Here is a 19,323-nt window from a genome sequence, read left to right on the forward strand (position 1 = left end):
CTGTTGACATTTTTTGAGACTTTATAATAAAAGTCTCAGTTGATAAATTCCTGACCACTGCATTTTAAAGGAAAACTGTCAGTAAATTCCCCCGCACTTCAGGCACTCTGACATCCGGCTTATGGCTATTCATCCCCTCCCTCCTTAGTGGAGTCCAGTACAGAGTGGGGAGGGGAGGAACAGTCAGAGGGAGGGGATGAATATTCATAAGCCAGGCGGCGCTGCGGACGAGCAGCGCTTACATCAGAGTGCCAGAAGGAGCCTTGTAACCCCGCCCGTGCCAGTTAGGAGCTCATTTGCATATCCAGAAGAATGACGATAACGGGCAAACGGCAGGGCGGATCCAGCCATGGTAGGCAGCATATTAATCAGTATCCCCCTGCACTACCAGCCAGTACCTCTAGTTAGTAGAGTTTTCCTTAAAGCTCTATTGTAGAGCATTATACTATTTCTGCGGAGACTGGCTCTAAAGCAAAAGTCTCAGCTAAAAAGACAGCATTATAGACCATCTAAACAGTTTGATAAATGTCCCCCATTGACTTGACTGTGGGGACCATCAGTCTGGTAGAATCTTATGGTTTAAGGATAGGGGATAAGTTTGAGATCGCGGGGGGTCCGACCGCTGGGGCCCCCATCGATCTCTCTGTACGGGGCCCCGACTCTCCGGCCAGATAGCGGGTGTTGACCACCGCACGAAGCGGCGGACAACACGCCCCCTCAATACATCTCTATGGAAGTGCCGGAGATTGCCAAAGGCAGCACTCCGGCTCTGCCATACAGTTGTATTGAGGGGGCGTGTCAGCCGCCGCTTCGTGCGGAGGTCGACATGCCCCCTTCCCGCGGGCTGTCGGGGCCTCGTACAGGAGATCACGGGGGGCCCCAGTGGTCGGACCCCCCGCGATACTTATCCCTATCCTTAGGATAGGGGATAAGTTGTTCACCTCTGGACTACTCCTTTAAAGTTTTCAGTGGAGTACCCCTTTAAAAGGAGTTATCCAGGATTAGAAAAACAGAGCTAATTTTTTTGAACAGCTCCACGTTTCAACTTGGCTTCATTCACGTCAATGGAACTGAGCTGCAGAACCACACCCAACATGGAGACAGATGGGGAGCGTTTTTAAAAGAAATTAGTTCTATTTTTTTTTTTTTCCTATTCCTGGATAACCCCTTAATGCACTGAACACACTTCTTACCCAGTCGGCAGACATTCTTCCAGTCTCTTGTGAGTATAACCTGCTGCTGGGTTAATCTGTGCCCCGGGTGTGCAGCCAGTGGCCTCAATCGTCAACTGATGACAAGCACATTTGGACCTGAAACAAACAAAAATGTATATTTTAATGTAAATTGTTCAGGGCGAGCGAAGCACCATATAATCTGTCAACTTCCATTTATTCAAAATAAACACTAAATCCTGCTCTTTAAAACTATATGAATTGAAAAAATTAACACACAATTATGTAAGTGTAAAAAAAGGACTAAAGGGATTGAGATGTCACAGACCGTAACAAATATGAGAGCAGTCTGCCGCTCATTTTCCCTACAGTAGTCACTACTGGGGAAACCTACAATCACAACAGTGTTTCCCAACTAGGGTGCCTCCAGCTGTTTCTAAACTACAACTCCAGCATGACCGGACAGCCTTCGGCTGTCCGGGCATGCTGGGAGTTGTAGTTTCGCAACAGTTGAAGGCACCCTGGTTGGGAAACTCTGGATCACAAGGTGGACATTTAGATCAATAGCTGTCCTCAACTCAAGACCCCCAGAGAGAGCTACAGTAGTTAAGCTGCTCTATGCTGCAGCTCTGATAGGGCATATGAACAGGAGTTTAAAAGGGGTGTACACAAAAACACACAGTTCACTCCATACAAAATGATAATCAGACCGTATTCTGGGAAATATATGGTCTTGTATAGTAACTAGAGATGAGCGAACTTACAGTAAATTCGATTCGTCACGAACTTCTCGGCTCGGCAGTTGATGACTTTTCCTGCATAAATTAGTTCAGCCTTCAAGTGCTCCGGTGGGCTGGAAAAGATGGATACAGTCCTAGGAAAGAGTCTCCTAGGACTGTATCCACCTTTTCCAGCCCACAGGAGCACCTGAAAGCTGAACTAATTTATGCAGGATAAGCCATCAACTGCCGAGCCGAGAAGTTTGTGACGAATCGAATTTACTGTAAATTCGCTCATCTCTAATAGTAACATCCCTTTCCCTTATCCCCTTACACCCTTCCCTTCAATTCCCTGGTTGGACTTGATGGACGTATGTCATTTTTCAACCATACTAACTATGTAACTATGTAACAATGGCTACTATCCTATAAGTAATCAACCGACAAATAAAAACAAGCAATGTTAATTTTGGTAACAATGTATTAAATATATTGCTAGTCTGTTAGGTCCCTTGGAACGCCATGTAAGTTTTTTTCAAAGTGTCATTGCCATAAAAAATGTTTTTGACAAGTTAAGTTAAAAGTTTTGATCAGTTGGGGTCAGGGTGTTTAAACCCCCACCAATCACTCATTTCACCCCAAAACCCCAGGAAAAGTTATTGACTCGAATATAAGCCTAGGGTGGGAAATACATCATCCCCCCCATGTCATCATCCAGACCCCCCCGTCATCCTCCCCCCCCCCCCCCTTCATCCTCACCGCCTGTCAATCCCTCCATCAGTGGTCTTCAACCTGTGGACTTCCAGATGTTGCAAAACTACTACTCCCAGCATGCCACTGCGGCCTTCGTCATCATCCAGACCCCCCCCCCCTCTTTTGTTTTCTACTCACCTCCCCTCGGTCAGAAGGAAGGGTGAGCTGGTCCGGACCATCTATGCTGCAGGGACAGTCCGGTGGGGAGGGTTGGACGTTCCGGGCTGTCCATTTTCACCAGGGGGTGCCCCTCTTCTCCGCGCTCCGGACTAGTGACGTTGCTTTGAAGACGACGCACAGGGACGTTTATGCAGGTCCCTGTGCGTCGTCGTCAAGGCAACATCACTAGTCCGGTGAAAATGGACAGCGCGGAACTACTAACCCTCCCCACCGGACGGTCCCAGCAGCATAGATGGCCCGGACCAGTGCACCCTTCCTTCCCACCGAGGGGAATAGAAAACAAAAGGGGGGGGGGGTCTGGATGATGACGAAGGCCGCAGTGGTCTTCAACATGCGGACCCTCCAGTGGTTTCAAAACTACAACTCCCAGCATGCCCGGACAGCCGATGGCTGTCCGGGCATGCTGGGAGTTGTAGTTTTGCAACGTCTGGAGGTCTGCATGTTGAAGACCACTGAGAAGGGATTGACAGGCGGAGAGTTCACTCGAGTATAAGCCGAGGGGGGGCATTTTCAGCACAAAAAATCGAAGTGGGGTCGGTCTTTAAAAACAGTCTAAGGATTGATTCCCCTGATGTTTGTGGCATACATGAGCTCGAACTGTAGAACACTACATTTGTAAGTCTGCAATGAAATGAGCTGCTTATGTCCCTGTAGACTTTAATGGGGATGTCATAATGTTATCGTTGTAGTATTTGCTGCACAAACTATACAGATTTCAAAGTAACAAGGAATGATTTCTTCTTTGTTATTTACATGCAGAAATAATGCAGATTTTCCCTCTACAGAGAATCTGCAGAATTTACGACGCATGTGCATATTTTGCAGCTTATTTTCTGCATCTAATTTTGTTACAATTTTGACTTCAATGGGCAGCAAACTCTGCAGAAAAACTACAAAAGTACAAAAAACAACAACTTGCTTGAAAATTGCTGTTATAATGCACCCCCCTATGATCACATTTAGTGCCCTCATCTGCCATTATCAATTGACTAAAAACATCCAGATTGCTCCCCCCAATATAATCCAGACAGATCCTACAAAACACTACTCTCCTCCTAGGGTAATCATCTATATAGCCAGTATTCTCTACAGAACACCCAAGTTTACACATACTTGCAGCCTTAGCCAATCATAGCTCATCTGACACACTAAACTGCTCTGGGCTGTGTGTAGCAGAGGAGGGGGGGGGGGGGGGAGGACGTTCTCCCCTGTATGGCTTCAGATGATGTCACGCCTGCTGGGGAACGTCCATTCCCAGTCTGAATCTGACTAAGACTGAGCAGAAAACACAGAGCAATATCAAGGTAGAAAACTAACAAATAATAAAAATAAAGGCAGGGGGTGGTTTATCATGATGGGGCAGTGAACTGGTAGGATTATAAAATATAATAAGATCATGAGAGGTACTCTTTAAGGTGGAAATGAGCTTTAAGTAATACACATAGTCGACAGCATGCAGTAAATCAAGAACCCAAATATATAAATCTATATAAACACGCAGGACACCACCTACTCTTGTTACCGGAAACAGGTGGTAAGGAAATTGTAAATGCAGCAACAAAGGTCTATAAACAACCAGCACTTCCTACCTGTCTCGACATCCATCCGTGCAATCACATCCCACCAGGTAGTCCAAGCCAGTGTTAATAAAGACTCCTCTGCCGGGAATACGCTCCTTGCTGTAATCTACCTGTGGAGGGGGTGTCCTGTCAATCTCATTAACGCAGGAAAGTGGCACATCCTCCCTGCCATTGGTGATGTCTGGTATGTAATAAAAAGGTTTCTGAGGCTGAAACTTGCGGTCAACCAACACATAAGGGTCAAGGCAGAACATTTCTAAAAACAGTTTGTCACAGTTTGACTCAAAGAGGTATCGCTCTATTTCTGGCATGGTACGGAGACTCAGCCCACATGGTGTTTTGTATATGACGTGGAATCCCATCTTGCGGTTGACGCGCCTCCGAGCAGTCATACGCCGGAAATCATAGAGCAGTGGGACTAGTAGGGGATTTTTGCCCCTATGGGAGATGGCACGAACACGTGACAAGCAATTGTGGTTACATGTATGAGGTAGGTAGAAGAGTTTGTCCGCAGGGGCCCTGTAGTTTATCTCTGTCGGCATTTGATTGGTGTGGATAATCTGGAATGGGATATTCGTGGTAACAAACCTGTACAGAGAGGGGAGAAATACATATGAAAGAAAACTAATGTTTTTCTAAAAACAATGTTAGCCTCCTATATCAGATCTGAAAATGGTACGTGCAGGTATACACATAGTCTTGATTTAAAAGATCCAACAGCTTCATGTAAACAGCAGACTTATAATGCAGACCTATGCCCCTCACAAACTTCAGACTAGACACAACCCCTAGGTAAGGGCTCATGTTTTGTTACCATGCAGCACATTTCAAGTTATGCTAAGGAACAATATTTGTGGTCTGGTAGTAAAGAGAGACTCACCTATTAGGCTGTGCTACTTGTATGGTCTGGATGGTTTGATTAGGTTGAATAGCTTGAATAGTCTGTATTGTCGGAAAAGTCTGAATTGCTTGGATCGTCTGAATTGTTTGGATGGGCTGGAACGTTTGGTTGGACTGAAACGTTTGGTTGGATTGAAACGTTTGGTTGGATTGAAACGTTTGGTTGGACTGAAACGTTTGGTTGGGCTGAAACGTTTGGTTGGGCTGAAACGTTTGGCTGGGCTGAAACGTTTGGCTGGGCTGAAACGTTTGGCTGGGCTGAAACGTTTGGCTGGGCTGAAACGTTTGGCTGGGCTGAAACGTTTGGCTGGGCTGAAACGTTTGGTTGGGTTGAAACGTTTGGCTGGGCTGAAACGTTTGGCTGGGCTGAAACGTTTGGCTGGGCTGAGACGTTTGATTGGGTTGAGACGTTTGATTGGGTTGAGACGTTTGTTTGGGTTGGTTTGGAACAATAGGGCTTAATCCAGTGGTGGGCTCAACAGTTATTGGAGAGGACGGCCCAGAGCCTGTAGATCCAGGACGGAACGATGTACTCTTCTTGGCCACTTGCTTCTTAGACTGTGCTTGTTGGCTGTCAGAGCTGAAGGAAGACACAAACACAATTTAAACAATTGGCTAAAACTACATAAACAGGTAGCACACAGTATAGACTTGCCCCCTCCCATAGACTTGCATTGAGGGGGCGGGGCGTGACGCCCCCTCCCATAGACCTGCATATAGACCTGCCCCCACCCATAGTCCTGCAGTGTGTAACATCACAAAGGGGCAAAGTTGTGACATCACGATACTCCGGCCATGTGGTCGTGAGTCTTCAGACACGGAGCGATCATCGCTTCATGCAGCTAAGACAGGTGGGTCCTGAGCAGCAGGACCCCCGCGATCAGGCATCTTATCCCTTATCATTTGTATAGGATGTCTTAGGAGTACCCCCTTTAAGCAGATCACGTAAGAGAAAAGTAGATTTCTATGCTTACCGTAAAATCTCTTTCTCGGAGGATCCATTGTGGGACACAGAAACCGTGGGGTATATGCTGCTGCCACTAGGAGGCTTGACACTAGGCAACAAAAGAAAGTCGACCCCTCCCAGCAGGAATTACCCGCCCACAGGCACCTGAGCTAATCAATTAAGTCCCAGAGCAGTAGGAGAGGACCGACAGGTGAAGGAAAAACAGTAACTGTCTGCGGAAAACACAGAATAAAAATTAACTGAAACCACTCTCGGATAGGTAACCAAACCAGATACACCAGAACAAATGGGTGGGTGCTGTGTCCCCCAATGGATTCTCAGAGAAAGAGATTTTACGGTAAGCATAAAAATCTACTTTTCTCGATCAGCTCCATTGGGGGACACAGAAACCGTGGGACGTACCAAAGCAGTCCCTGAGGTGGGGAAAAAAATGTAAGCAACTTAGGTGGAACGCTGGACAACAGCCTAGGCATTTCAGCCCAAACCCAGCATCAGCAGATGCAAAGGTATGTACCTGGTAAAACTTCGTAAACGTGTGTAAGGATGACCAGGTGGCCTGCTTACAAATTTGCAAGGCCAAAGCCCTGTTGGAGAGCCCAGGAGGCCCCGGCAGAACAAGTGGAATGAGATGAGACCCTGAAAGGAGGAGTCTTCCCCTTGCAGCGGTAAGCTTCCGAAATGGCAGAACGGATCCGCTGTGAAAAGGTCGCCTTCGAAGCAGGAAGCCCCTTATGACGACCCTCCGTAAGCACAAAGAAGGAGTCACTCTGGCAAAAGGAAGCAGTGACTGAAGTGTAAATCTGAACAGCCCATACCGCATCAAGACCACGAAGCAAACGTTCCCTGGAATGAGATTGAGGAGGACGAAAGGACGGAAGGACGATGTCCTCATTAATGGAGAGGCGGAGACCACCTTAGGCAAAAAGTACGGGACCGGACCAAAAAAAACCTTGTCCTAGTGTAAGACTAGGTAGGGAGAACGGCAGGAGAGAGCTGCCAGCTCCAAAACTCAAATATCAAAAATAGAAAAAACTGTGGCAGAATATAGAAAATAGAATCCCCCCCCCCCTTTACAGATTGGGCACCTTTGCTTGTGTTATTGGTATTGATCAGCTCCGAAACTCTCCTAATGGAAGTGACCGCAATGAGGAAGGCCACCTTCCAGGAAAGGATACGAAGAGGAACCTCCCGGAGAGGTTCGAAGGAAGTACCCTGTAGGACACTGACAAGCAAATTTAGATCCCAAAGTGGAGTAGGGGATCTGTAAGGCGGAGCCGCATTAGCAACACTCTGCAGAAAAGTCCGGATGTGAGGATCGGACGCCAGGGGACGCTGAAAGAGGATTACGGACAGACCCCAAGCCGCAGGATGGTGATCACTGCCGCCAGGACCTTGGTGAAGACCCTTGGAGCCGTGGCCAGACCAAAGGGAAGGGACACAAACTGAATATGGCATACTGGAACGGCGAAGCAAAGAAAAATGGGGATGTGGAGGTAGGGGTCTCTGATATCCACCGAGGGCAGAAACTCCCCTTGATCCATGGATACCACTACCGAACTGAGAGACTGCATACGGAAATGAATGAGGAGAAGGTGACTGTTGAGGAGCTTCAGATACAGGATCGAGCGGACGGAACCCCCTTTCTTGGGAACCGCTCCTTGGGAGGAACTGGGACGATCACTCCCTGAGCGAGAAGGGTCCGAAGCGCGACTCGAAAGGCCGCTGCAAAGGAACTGGAACGTGGTGGGGGGTGGGGTTATTGGGTGGGAACGAAAAAAGCGATCCCATGGAAAAGAAGTAAACTCTATCCGATAGCCGTTGAAAACAACATCTCGGACCCAAGAGTCCTGCATGTGGGCGGACCAAACATCCCGGATAAGGGACAAACGCCCTCCCACGTGAGAAGAATCTTCAGGCAGAGGGAAGCTTACGGATGCCCGACTTGGCCGCGAAACAACTGGAATGGTTATCAGATTTCCCGGAAGAACGGGTCTTGAAGGAAGGAGCCTTCTTTTCCTATGAGGGTGACGGTCCGTTCGCCCTACTCGAGCCATAGGACTGAAAGGATCGGAAGCAGGTCTACTTCCTACGGGAGTCTGTACGGCGAGACATATTCTGTGGTAATAAGGAGCTCTTACCTCCAGTACGCCTCTGAGATAATCTCATCCAGGCGTTTCCCAAAAAGTTGAGACCCAGTAAAAGGAAGCGCTTGTCAGGATGCTTCCATGCGGTTTCCAGTAAGGTGTCAAATTCAGCAGGAGAGCTGAAAACCTTAGGAGAGGGACAGGAGCGGTGAAAGGAAACTTCTGGAGCTGGGTCTGTAGTTCCTGGCTCCTCTAGGTGAAAGGTGTCTCTGATGGCCAAGACTAAGTTGTCTACCATGTAGGACATGCCGGTTCGGTCCTCAGTCAGAGGCAGAACCTGACAACTCATCTTCTTCCAGTTCCCCCAGGAGAGTGGGAGCGGGTGGAGGCAGCCTTGGATGAAGACGAAACAGATCTGGTACCCAGATCTGGAGACCCAGGAGAGAGAGCCTGAGATAAGGTGCGCTTCCGGAAAACCAGAAAAGAGGAGCGAGACCTATGAAGGGAGTGCCTGTCCCACGTTCCGGATACCGTGGAGGAACCCGAGGAGGCCACCCTAGGGCGCTTTAGAGATCGACAAAACGTATGATAAGGGTAGTGGGAGCGAGCCTCTCTGAAGGTCTGCAGTAAAGACCACCTCTCCAATGCATTCACCACAGAAAATGACAGAGAGGGAGGAAACCCATTCTGGGGGGAGAGCAGAGCCCGCATGTTCTGGCGGAACATCCTGGCAAGAAGGACCGAGGCAGGGGGATGACGATGCAGTGCCGTAGGCAGAATGGGTGGGTTCCGAACCACCAGGCATTTTTGCAACCCACATAAGCATAATAAGTGACCAGGGCTGCAGTGACCTGTCTGGCAGGGTGGGGCGGGGGGTTTCGGGTCTTTGTTCGGACATTGTAAGACCAAGAGAAAATGGAGAAGTCTCACCCGGTGCCTGTGTCCATCAGAGCAGAGAGAAAGAGAGACCCAGAGAGAAAGAGAGACCCAGAGAGAAAGAGACCCAGAGAGAAAGAGACGCAGAGAGAAAGAGACGCAGAGAGAAAGAGACGCAGAGAGAAAGAGACGCAGAGAGAAAGAGACGCAGAGAGAAAGAGACGCAGAGAGAAAGACGCAGAGAGAAAGAGACGCAGAGAGAAAGAGACGCAGAGAGAAAGAGACGCAGAGAGAAAGAGACGCAGAGAGAAAGAGACAGACAGAGACAAAGAGACAGACAGAGACAGACAGACAGAGACAGGCAGACAGACAGACAGAGGGAGAGAGAGAGAGACAAAGAGAGAGAGAGACACAAAGAGAGAGAGAGACAGAGAGAGAGAGAGACAGAGAGAGAGAGACAAAGAGAGAGAGAGACAAAGAGAGAGAGAGAGACAAAGAGAGAGAGAGAGACAAAGAGACAAAGAGATAGAGAGAGAGACAAAGAGAGAGAGAGGGGGGGACGGCTAACCCAAGGAGAAGAGAGGCTAGGCCAGCACCAAACTGAACCTCATTGGCGAAAGTTGACCTCCCCTGCAGCGCACCACACTGATAGAAAGACAGCGACACCCCCCCCCCCCCCCCCGCAGTGCACGTGCTGAAAAGCCATAGTGCAAGGATCCCTGCCGAAATGCTGGTGTGAGGTGGAATTTTGCGACCCATGCAAACGTGCAACAGTCAGCTCTCAGAAGTTTTCCGAAGCTAGAGCTGGGAGGAGCGAAGTCGGAGACTGGGGATGATTTCTATGTGTGAAGGGGGGAAAGGACTCCTGAGTGACACATGCTGGGAGTTGTAGTCCCTGTTATGTGCGTGTATGCTATGGTTTCCCAACCAGGGAATTCTGGGAGTTTTAGTTCTACAACACCTGGAGGGACCCTGGTTGAGAAACACTGGTGTATGTCCTGTAGAGGTGTTGTGAACTACAACCCCCAGGAGACTACTGAGAGACAATAGAGGTGATGAGAACTACAACCACCAGGAGACTACTGAGAGACAATAGAGGTGTTGGCGAACTACAACCCCCAGGAGACTACAGAGGCAGCATGCTGGTGTTATACCACAGACTGAAGACTCCTGAATGACACATGCTGTAAGTTGTAGTCCCTTTTGTGTGTGTATGCCAGTGTATCCCAACCAGGGCTGAGTTATATTGGTGTGCTGTGTATAACACAGGTTTCCTCGGGCTGCAAAGGTGAGGACGAACTGCATGGGTTGGATTCTGTTTTTTCTTGGGGTGTTCATTAGCCCCATAAAGAGGACATAGAAATGCATGGGATTTGTACAGGACACGAACATCACTGTATGAACCCTGTGCATTTCTATGTCAGCTTTCATACAGGCAAGCAGAAATGCACCGGGTTCATATAGGGACGTAGAAATGCACGGGGTTCATACAGGGAAGCAACAAATGAACGGGGTTCATACAGGGAAGCAGAGATGCACAGAGTTCATACAGGGAAGCAGAGATGCACGGAGTTCATACAGGGAAGCAGAGATGCACGGAGTTCATACAGGGAAGCAGAGATGCACGGGGTTCATACAGGGAAGAGGAGATGCACAAGGTTTTCACAGAGGCCTTCATGTCAGCGCTCATTACACACCAGCTTTGAGAGAAAATCACGTCAGGAGGGACGTAAGGGAGAAATAACACTGTAGCATGTACAGCTTCATCCAGGGGAAATTGAGAAGGAGGGGAAAACTGATTTTGGTGGCGGTGGCCAATTGAAATCTACACTTGCAGAATTCTGCAAGTGGCGTTTTAGATTAAATCAATAACCTGTCTAGGACCAAGGGCATACCTGTACGCCCTCAGAGTTTCCATTCACCGGGCGGTGAACGGAATGGGATATCAATAGCAGATCGGGGAGGTGGCGCGAGGGTTAAAGCTCAGTTTCCCCGCTCTGCCCACCCACGGTAGTCCGGGCCGAACGGAGAACTGTGATGTGAACAGCGGTGGAGGTCCCTTACCGATTGCGGGCGGGTGGAAATCGTGCTGTTGACGGGAGTCAGGAGATGAGTAGTTGCCTAGCAACATCTGGAGGGCCACAGTTTGGAGATCACTGTGCAGTGGTCTCTAAATTGTGGCCATCCAGATCTGGCATAACTACAACTCCCAGCATGCACTGACAAACAGTACATGCTAGGAGTTGTAGTTTTTCAACAGCTGGAGGCACACTGGTGGGGAAGCAATGAGTTAGGTTCTGTTACCTAACTGGGTGTTTCCTCACCAGCGTGCCTCCAGCTGTGGCAAAACTACAACTGCCAAAGGGCATGCTGGAAGTTGCAGATATGCAACAGCTGGAGGCACACAAATACATCTCTCAGCATGCCCAGACAGCCATTTGCTGTTTGTGCATGCTGGGAGTTGTAGTTATGCAAGATGTGGATGGCCACAATTTATAGCCCAATGTACAGTGATCACCAAACTGTGGGCCTCCAGGACCTCCTTGTTCCCGTCAACAACACGATAGCCACATGCCACACCTAGAGGAGGATCGCCGCCCACAATCGGTAAGGGACCTCCACGGCCGCTAACATCCCGTTACACTCCCCCCCCCCCCCCCCTCGGTTACAGGTGGTGAACGGAAGCGCTGAGGGCGTACTCCCTTGGTCCTAGAGAGCTTAACGATTTAATCTAAAACTCCACTTGAAATCTGCAAGTGTAGATTTCAATTGGCGGCCGGCGCCAAAATCTGTTTTCCCCTCCTTCTCAATTTCCCCGGGATGAAGCTGTACATGCTACAGTGTTATTTCTCCTGTACGTCCCTCCTGACATGATTTTCTCTCAAAGCGGTTGTGCAATGAACGCTGACATGAACGACTCTGTAAAACCCCCGTGCATTTCTGCTTCCCTGTATAGACCCCGGTGCATTTCTGCTTCACTGTATGAACCCGGTGCATCTCTGCTTTCCTGTATAGACCCCGGTGCATCTCTACTTCCCTGTATGGACCCCGTGCATTTCTGCTTCCCTGTATGGACCCCGTGCATTTCTGCTTCCCTGTATGGACCCCGTGCATTTCTGCTTCCCTGTATGGACCCCGCGCATTTCTGCTTCCCTGTATGGACCCCGTGCATTTCTGCTTCCCTGTATGGACCCCGTGCATTTCTGCTTCCCTGTATGGACCCCGTGCATTTCTGCTTCCCTGTATGGACCCCGTGGATTTCTGCTTCCCTGTATGGACCCCGTGCATTTCTGCTTCCCTGTATGGACCCCGTGCATTTTTACGTCCCTGTATGAACGCGGACATAGAAATGCACAGGGTTCACACAGTGATGTTCGTGTCCTGTATAAATCCCATGCATTTCTATGTCCTCTTTATGGGGCTAATGAACACCCCATGAAAAAACTGAAACCAGCCCATGCAGTTCGTCCTCACCTTTGCAGCCCGAGGAAACCTGTGTTATACACAGCACACCAATATAACTCAGCCCTGGTTGGGATACACTGGCATACACACACAAAAGGGACTACAACTTACAGCATGTGTCATTCAGGAGTCTTCAGTCTGTGGTATAACACAAGCATGCTGCCTCTGTAGTCTCCTGGGGGTTGTAGTTCACCACAACTCTACAAGGCATACACAACAGGGACTACAAATCCCAGCATGTGTCATGAGTCTTCAGTCTGTGGTATAACACCAGCATGCTGCCTCTATAGTCTCCTGGGGGTTGTAGTTCACCAACACCTCTATTGTCTCTCAGTCTCCTGGTGATTGTAGTTCACAACACCTCTATTGTCTCTCAGTAGTCTCCTGGTGGTTTTAGTTCACAACACCTCTACAGGGCATACACCAGTGTTTCCCAACCAGGGTGCCTCCAGGTGTTCCAGAACTATAACTCCCAGCATTATCTGGTTGGGAAACACTAGCATACACACACAAAAGGGACTACAACTCCCAGCATGTGTCATTCAGGAGTCCTGCCCCCCCCTCCCCTTTCACACATCGAAATCACCTCATGTCTGTGATGACATCCCCCCCCCCTTATCCCCAGCCCGTGCAGTATGTCCCCTTCACAAACAGAAATCATCCCCAGTCCCTTATCCCCAGCCCGTGCAGTATTGTCCCCTTCACACACAGAAATCATCCCCAGTCTGTGATGTCCCCCCCCCACCCCCCATCCCCAGCAGTATGTCCCCCTTCGCACATAGAAATCATCCCGTCTGTGATGACCCCCCCCCTTATCCCCAGCCTGTGCAGTATGTCCCCCTTCACACATAGAAATCATCCCCAATCTGTGATGCCCCCCCCCCCACTTATCCCCAGCCCGTGCAGTATGTCCTCTTCACACATAGAAATCATCCCCAGTCTGTACGTTCTATTTCCCCTGCTCTGTCTTATTTTCCCCGTGGAAACTTGCGTCCTCCGAAGACAGAGCAGGGGAGGGGAGCTGAGGGAGCTGTCTACGTCCTCTCTCTCCCGCTGCTCTGGCTTCTTATCCCGTGCAGACCAGTGTTCTTCATCCTCCGGGAGGGGGATTATTTCTCTCATGCAGACGTGCGACCTCCGGGCTCTGACTTGGCTCCTCCCAGCTCTAGCTTGGCAAAACTTTGGAGAGCTGAGGGTCGCACGTTTGCATGGGTCGCAAAATTACACCTCCCACCAGCCGATGGGAGTGGGTGGAACTAAGTGCAGTGAGAGGACCGCACCGATTATGAAAGCACCCTGTGCTTCGGCAACTTCAAATGAAGTGCGGCTGGGTGAGAGTAAAAAGCTGCCACAGCTGACAGCATCCCCGGCGCTCCGGTCACCTCACGCGTGGAGGCAGCCAAAGCGAAAGTAAAATGCCGGTGGCATGCACATAGCGCAGCACCAAAACTGTAGGGCTGTAAAAATGCCCCTGAATAATGTGACACAAAGCCTTCACCACTGATTATGTCCCCTCCATCAGGATGGTAGAGCAGGACCTGTCCCCAGAATGAATAAAGAGGAGTGGGCCCAAAACTGTGTGGGGGGGGGGGGGGGTTAACTACAGAGGTTGAGAATCCAGATAGAGACGAAAATTCCTACACATGAGGCCCCAAAGATAAGGGTCTCCCCAAGCAAGGACCTAGGCATAATAGATAGAAAGCGGTGGTGGGAAAGTGAAGAGGGGGGAGGAGGGATAAACTCACCATGTAAACAGCCATACTCACCTAAGATGTCTTCAGCCAGCTAGTCCCCTGCATCACGTCAGGCTGAGACAGTGGGATGAGCCGGGAAGATAGGGGATCCTGCAACCCCAGGTGCTGGCTGTTGGCGGGAGGGAGGTTAACGGTACATACTTTATGCCCCATGCCCCTTAGCCGCATATGGGGAACAGGTAGTGCCATGCTCCTGAACCCCCACCTAAAAAACAAGAAAATAAAAAAGGAGAAGAGAACCTAAAACAGGCCCTAACTATAAAATAAAAGAGAAGACCAGGTCTGGAGAGCTCCAGACCTGTGTCTACCTCCTACTGACACTAAGCTAAAACGGATTAGCTCAGGTGCCTGTGGGTGGGTATATCCTGCTGGGAGGGGCAGACATTTCTTGTTGCCTAGTGTCAAGGCTCCTAGTGGCAGAAGCATATACCCCACGGTTTCTGTGTGCCCCAATGGAGCCGATCGAGAAATGGAAAGTTCTAATACAGCACAAACATGTAGATCAAATCTGTAAGTGTAAGAATTTATTAGTCTTATAAGAAAGATTCAGAAGTAGCCAGACTTACTCTGTGTCGATAAGTTGCGGTGATGGTATAGACTGAGGAGAGGAGGGCTCCACAGGCTTAAATGGAGACTCGCTACCAGTTAGGTCATGTGTGTACTGTACTACAGGCCCTCTACTTCTTACAGCACCTGGATACATAAACAACAAAAATGGAATGGAGAGACATAATAAGTTGTCAAAAATAAATAAATAAAATTAAAAAAAATCAGGGAGATACCCACCCACATTGGGGCGCGTTCTTTGTTGTCCTGCTTGTTTTTTCTCTTGAGTAGTAGCCGTGGAAGTCTTCATGCTAAACATGGGCTCCAGACGAGTGGATCCTCTATAGATCCACTCACATCGCTTATCATCCTGACATAATAAATAAAATGGGGAAAATTTATAATATAAAGTTTATAGGCTCCTATAAGCAGGGATCGCTCTCCAGAAAAGTGCAAACTCTTATGACAGATATAGTTCTCCTATAGATTGTAAGTGCATACAAAACAGATATTTATATTTTATAATTGTATGTTTATTTGCTCCTATCACTTGTCACTTAATTTGTGGGTCATGTTCCTGCTTGTAAAGTACCGAGGACTATACTGAGCCATGTAAAAAAAAAAAAACAAAAAAAAAAAAACATTCATTTCAACACAGGACTAGTGGACCCAAAGTTGGCAGAATAGTATATATAGCCAGAGTTGTATAGCAGGTTGCACATCGGTTGTTTTCAGCACTGTATGGGATAACAACATTAATTGTGCTTTGGCTACCATGCATACATGATTTTAGTTCCTCCACTGTGCTCGGACTCTCCCCAAGAGTCATCCTTGTCTAAAAGATATACAGTAACTGTTTTATGTATTGTAGATTTTTCAATAAAGATTGATGTATTTTAAGGAAAAGGGGTTTGCTTCTGTGTGTGTATATAATGTCGACACATGTAAATTACCAGTAGAGAGGACCAAATAAAAAGTTGGCACTGTTAACTTCTGTAAATGGGAGTGCCAGAGATTAGACCACCCCATCCTGATCAGACACTTAGGCTATGTTCACCCTTCCAGAATGTGGGCACGGAAAATCTCCAAGACTGCACGGGAATGCGCAGTCTCATATACGGCTATGCATTCTTTGCGGTGTTCATTCTTTGTGTGGACACGGAAAATGGAATTTCCGTGCCAGAAACATTTAGCACCAAAATTTCGGCCGTGTGCACAGTACAGCAGAATCCGGTTGAAATCGATGGGACTCTGCTGTGCTAGAATCTCCGCCAGAATTCCAATGCGGAATATCGCACTGAGATTCCTGACGTGTGAACATGGCCTTAGGCAATATTTAGACGGCAGAATTTCTGCATGCAGAATTCCGCACGGATTCCACATCAAATTAAAGACCAACAGACTTCAATGGAATTACACACTCCCATTCACACCTCAGGATTTCCACATGCAGATTCTGCACAAAATCCACACCGATTCCGCACAACCCAGAAACCACCCAAATGAATGCGGACACGGAATTGGTGCAAATGTGCGGAAATTCTTCTGTGAGAATTTAGCCTTAGGGAACACATTTTTAAATGCTGGAGTACCTCTTCAACAGAGAAAAAGTAATGTAAAAAAGAAGGATCATATATCATACAAGTACTGTGACTAGATAAGAGTACAAAGATATAGTAGTGTGACTAGTTTGAAACAACGCATTTTCTCACCAGAAACAAAATTTTCACCAGACTGCCATCCACTTCCTCCACCCTGGATTTCCACCAGGTCCCCTCCCACTCTGTCTTGATCGCCTGACCACTTTTGAGAAGAACCATAGGGCGATTGGGATAGGCAGTGACATATTCTTCAATGAAGTCTCGACATGACACATCTTCAATGTCCTCCCAGGATTTGGTAACTTAAAAGGTGTACAGAAGAACAGTTTTATTTTACATAAATGATGTGGTCTTTGCAACACTAATATTCACAAAAGCATGTGGGACAACCCAATTAATGATATCTACTGGTCTGTCTAGTTTAAAAAAGTGCTGCATTTTTCGCCCATATCATTAACACTCACCATCACTATTCCTACAGCGCAATTCAATTTATACCAGCACAGCTGCACCTATGAGTTTTATAAATGTAACTGGATTACCAGTCTGTATCACAGAAAAAGGAGATTTTTTTTAATACTTACTGTAAAATTTATTTCTCGGAGGATCCACTGGGGGATACAGGAACAATGGGTATATCTTGCTGACACTAGGAGGCTGACACTAGGTTTTAATAAAAAAAAAAAAAAAAAAAAAACAAGTCTGCCCCTCCTGGTAGGATGTACCCCGCCCACTGACTCTGAGCTAATCAGTTTAGTCCCAAAGCAGTAGGGGGAAACCGACAAATAATTACAGAGAGGCCGAAGAAGGCCAAGACAAAAAAAAAAGTCAACCGAACCAGCCCACAGACAGGAAATTGGCTCTTAGGGCAACAAACTAATAATCAACGGGTGGGTGCTGTGTGCCCCAATGGATCCTCCAAGAAAGTGAAAGTATAAAAAAAAAATATCTCCTTTTCTCGTTCGGCTCTATTGGGGACACAGGAACCATGGGACGTACCAAAGCAGTCCCTGGGGTAGGAAAACAGAACCCAGCCAGAGAATCAGGCGGATGGCAACGCCGCCACCTGCAACACTTTACGCCCAAAACCGGCGTCAGCAGATGCAGAAGTGTGCACCTTGTAGAACTTGGTGAACATGTGCACGAATGACCACGTGGCCGCCTTACACACCTGCAGGGCTGCAGCCCTGTTGAATACCGCCCAAGGGCCCCAACAGAGTGGGTAGAGTGAGCCGTAACCCGGAATGGAGCCTTGCTCTTAGAACGATAGGCCTCCGATATGGCAGACCGGATCCACCGGGATATGGTCGCCTTAAAAGCTGGAAGCCCCTTGCGCTGGCCTTCTGGAATTACTAACAGCGAATCAGAGCGCCTAAAAGGAAGAGGTGGCGGAGAGATAAACATGCAGAGCTCTGACCACTTCCAAGTTGTGGAGAGAGCGCTCCTTAGGGTTAAACCGAAGTCACGTCAATGAGAAATGACACCTTCTAAGAAAGGAAGCGGAGAGAAGATCTCCCGAAGGGGTTAAAATGGGGTGACTTGCAAAGCGCTGAGAACCAAATTCAGATCCCAGGGAGGAGTGGGAGACCTGTAAGGAGGAGTCTTATGTGCGCAAGGGGGTGCTGAAAAAGAATGGAAAGTGCCGACACCTGCCCCTAGAGGGAACTAAGTGCCAAACGTGTTCCCAGCCCCGACTGCACAAAGGAAAGCAGGTTCAGCGAGGAAAAAAAACAACGGGAGACAAGTAGCGGGCCTCGCACCACCGAAAATAGGCATGCCAGGTCCTATGATAAATCCTGGCAGAGGACAGTTTACATGCCCGAAGAATGATGCGAATGGCCCAGAGAGAAAAACTGCAAGCCCTCAGCACGTGTGGTTTCAACCGCCACGCCGTCAAAAGCAGCGCCATTGAATTGGGATGGCATAGAGGACCTTGAAAGAGGAGGTTGGGCTGATCTGGGAGCCGCATGGGAACATTCGCCACAAGACGAACCCCGTCGGCAAACCACGAGCGTTGGGGCCTATCCGGCGCCACCAGAATTGCCGAGATGACCTCCGCCTTGAGCTTTCTCATCACCCTGGGCAGGAGGGGAAGCGGAGGGAAGAGGTAAGGAAGGGAAAACAGACCAAGGAACTACCAAAAGAGCCCAGAGCCAGAGGATCGCGGTTCCCTGCCACGAAGGAAGGACCCTGCCGGTTTAGGCGGGACGCAAAAAGGTCCACGTCCGGGGTCCCCCTACGTGCACAAGTTCGCAATCCCCGGGGTCAGGAGAGGAGCGACTTAGAAAGTACGCCTCCCAATTGTCCACCCCCGGAATGTGGATCGCCGATATGGAGGGAGCCTGGTGTTCCACCCAGACAAGAATCTTTGACACCTCTGCCATTGCAGGGAGGCTTTGAGGGCACTGTCCATTTGGACCCAAACCGGACGGCCCCGGAGAAACGATTCCCAGTGAAGTAGACAATAGAAAGATTTCCTGAAGCTCCAAGACGTTGATGGGGAAGACAAGCTTCTTGTGGAGACCAGCAGCCCTGAATTGTCCGGTCCAGAACCCCCTCCACCCCCCCCCCCTCCCCCGCGCGCGCGCAGAGGAGACTCGCATCGGTCGTTAAGACCTGACAACGCAGTGGGAGAAACGAGCGTCCCGCCCGAAGAAGTGGAGAGCGGAGCCACCAAAGGTGCGACCGGCGAGCCGTGAGGGGCAGACTGATCTGGCGGTGCAGGG

General features: G+C 48.8%; 1 protein-coding gene across 5 annotated transcripts in view; it reads right to left on the reverse strand.

Moving 5' to 3' along the window:
• Window positions 1-19,323, reverse strand: part of SETDB1 (SET domain bifurcated histone lysine methyltransferase 1) — a 75,319-nt gene that overhangs the window by 18,546 nt on the left and 37,450 nt on the right. For all 5 annotated transcript variants that reach the window (XM_056545575.1, XM_056545574.1, XM_056545573.1 and 2 more), the window contains 6 exons: window positions 16,709-16,899; window positions 15,237-15,366; window positions 15,017-15,143; window positions 5,285-5,884; window positions 4,414-4,992; window positions 1,194-1,310 (listed from right to left, as the gene is read on the reverse strand). In XM_056545575.1, coding sequence (XP_056401550.1) covers window positions 1,194-1,310; window positions 4,414-4,992; window positions 5,285-5,884; window positions 15,017-15,143; window positions 15,237-15,366; window positions 16,709-16,899 — 1,744 coding nt within the window. The remainder of the gene's footprint in view (window positions 1-1,193; window positions 1,311-4,413; window positions 4,993-5,284; window positions 5,885-15,016; window positions 15,144-15,236; window positions 15,367-16,708; window positions 16,900-19,323) is intronic.

The sequence above is a fragment of the Hyla sarda genome, chromosome 11, assembly GCF_029499605.1.
Source record: "Hyla sarda isolate aHylSar1 chromosome 11, aHylSar1.hap1, whole genome shotgun sequence".
Taxonomy (NCBI): Eukaryota; Metazoa; Chordata; class Amphibia; order Anura; family Hylidae; genus Hyla; species Hyla sarda.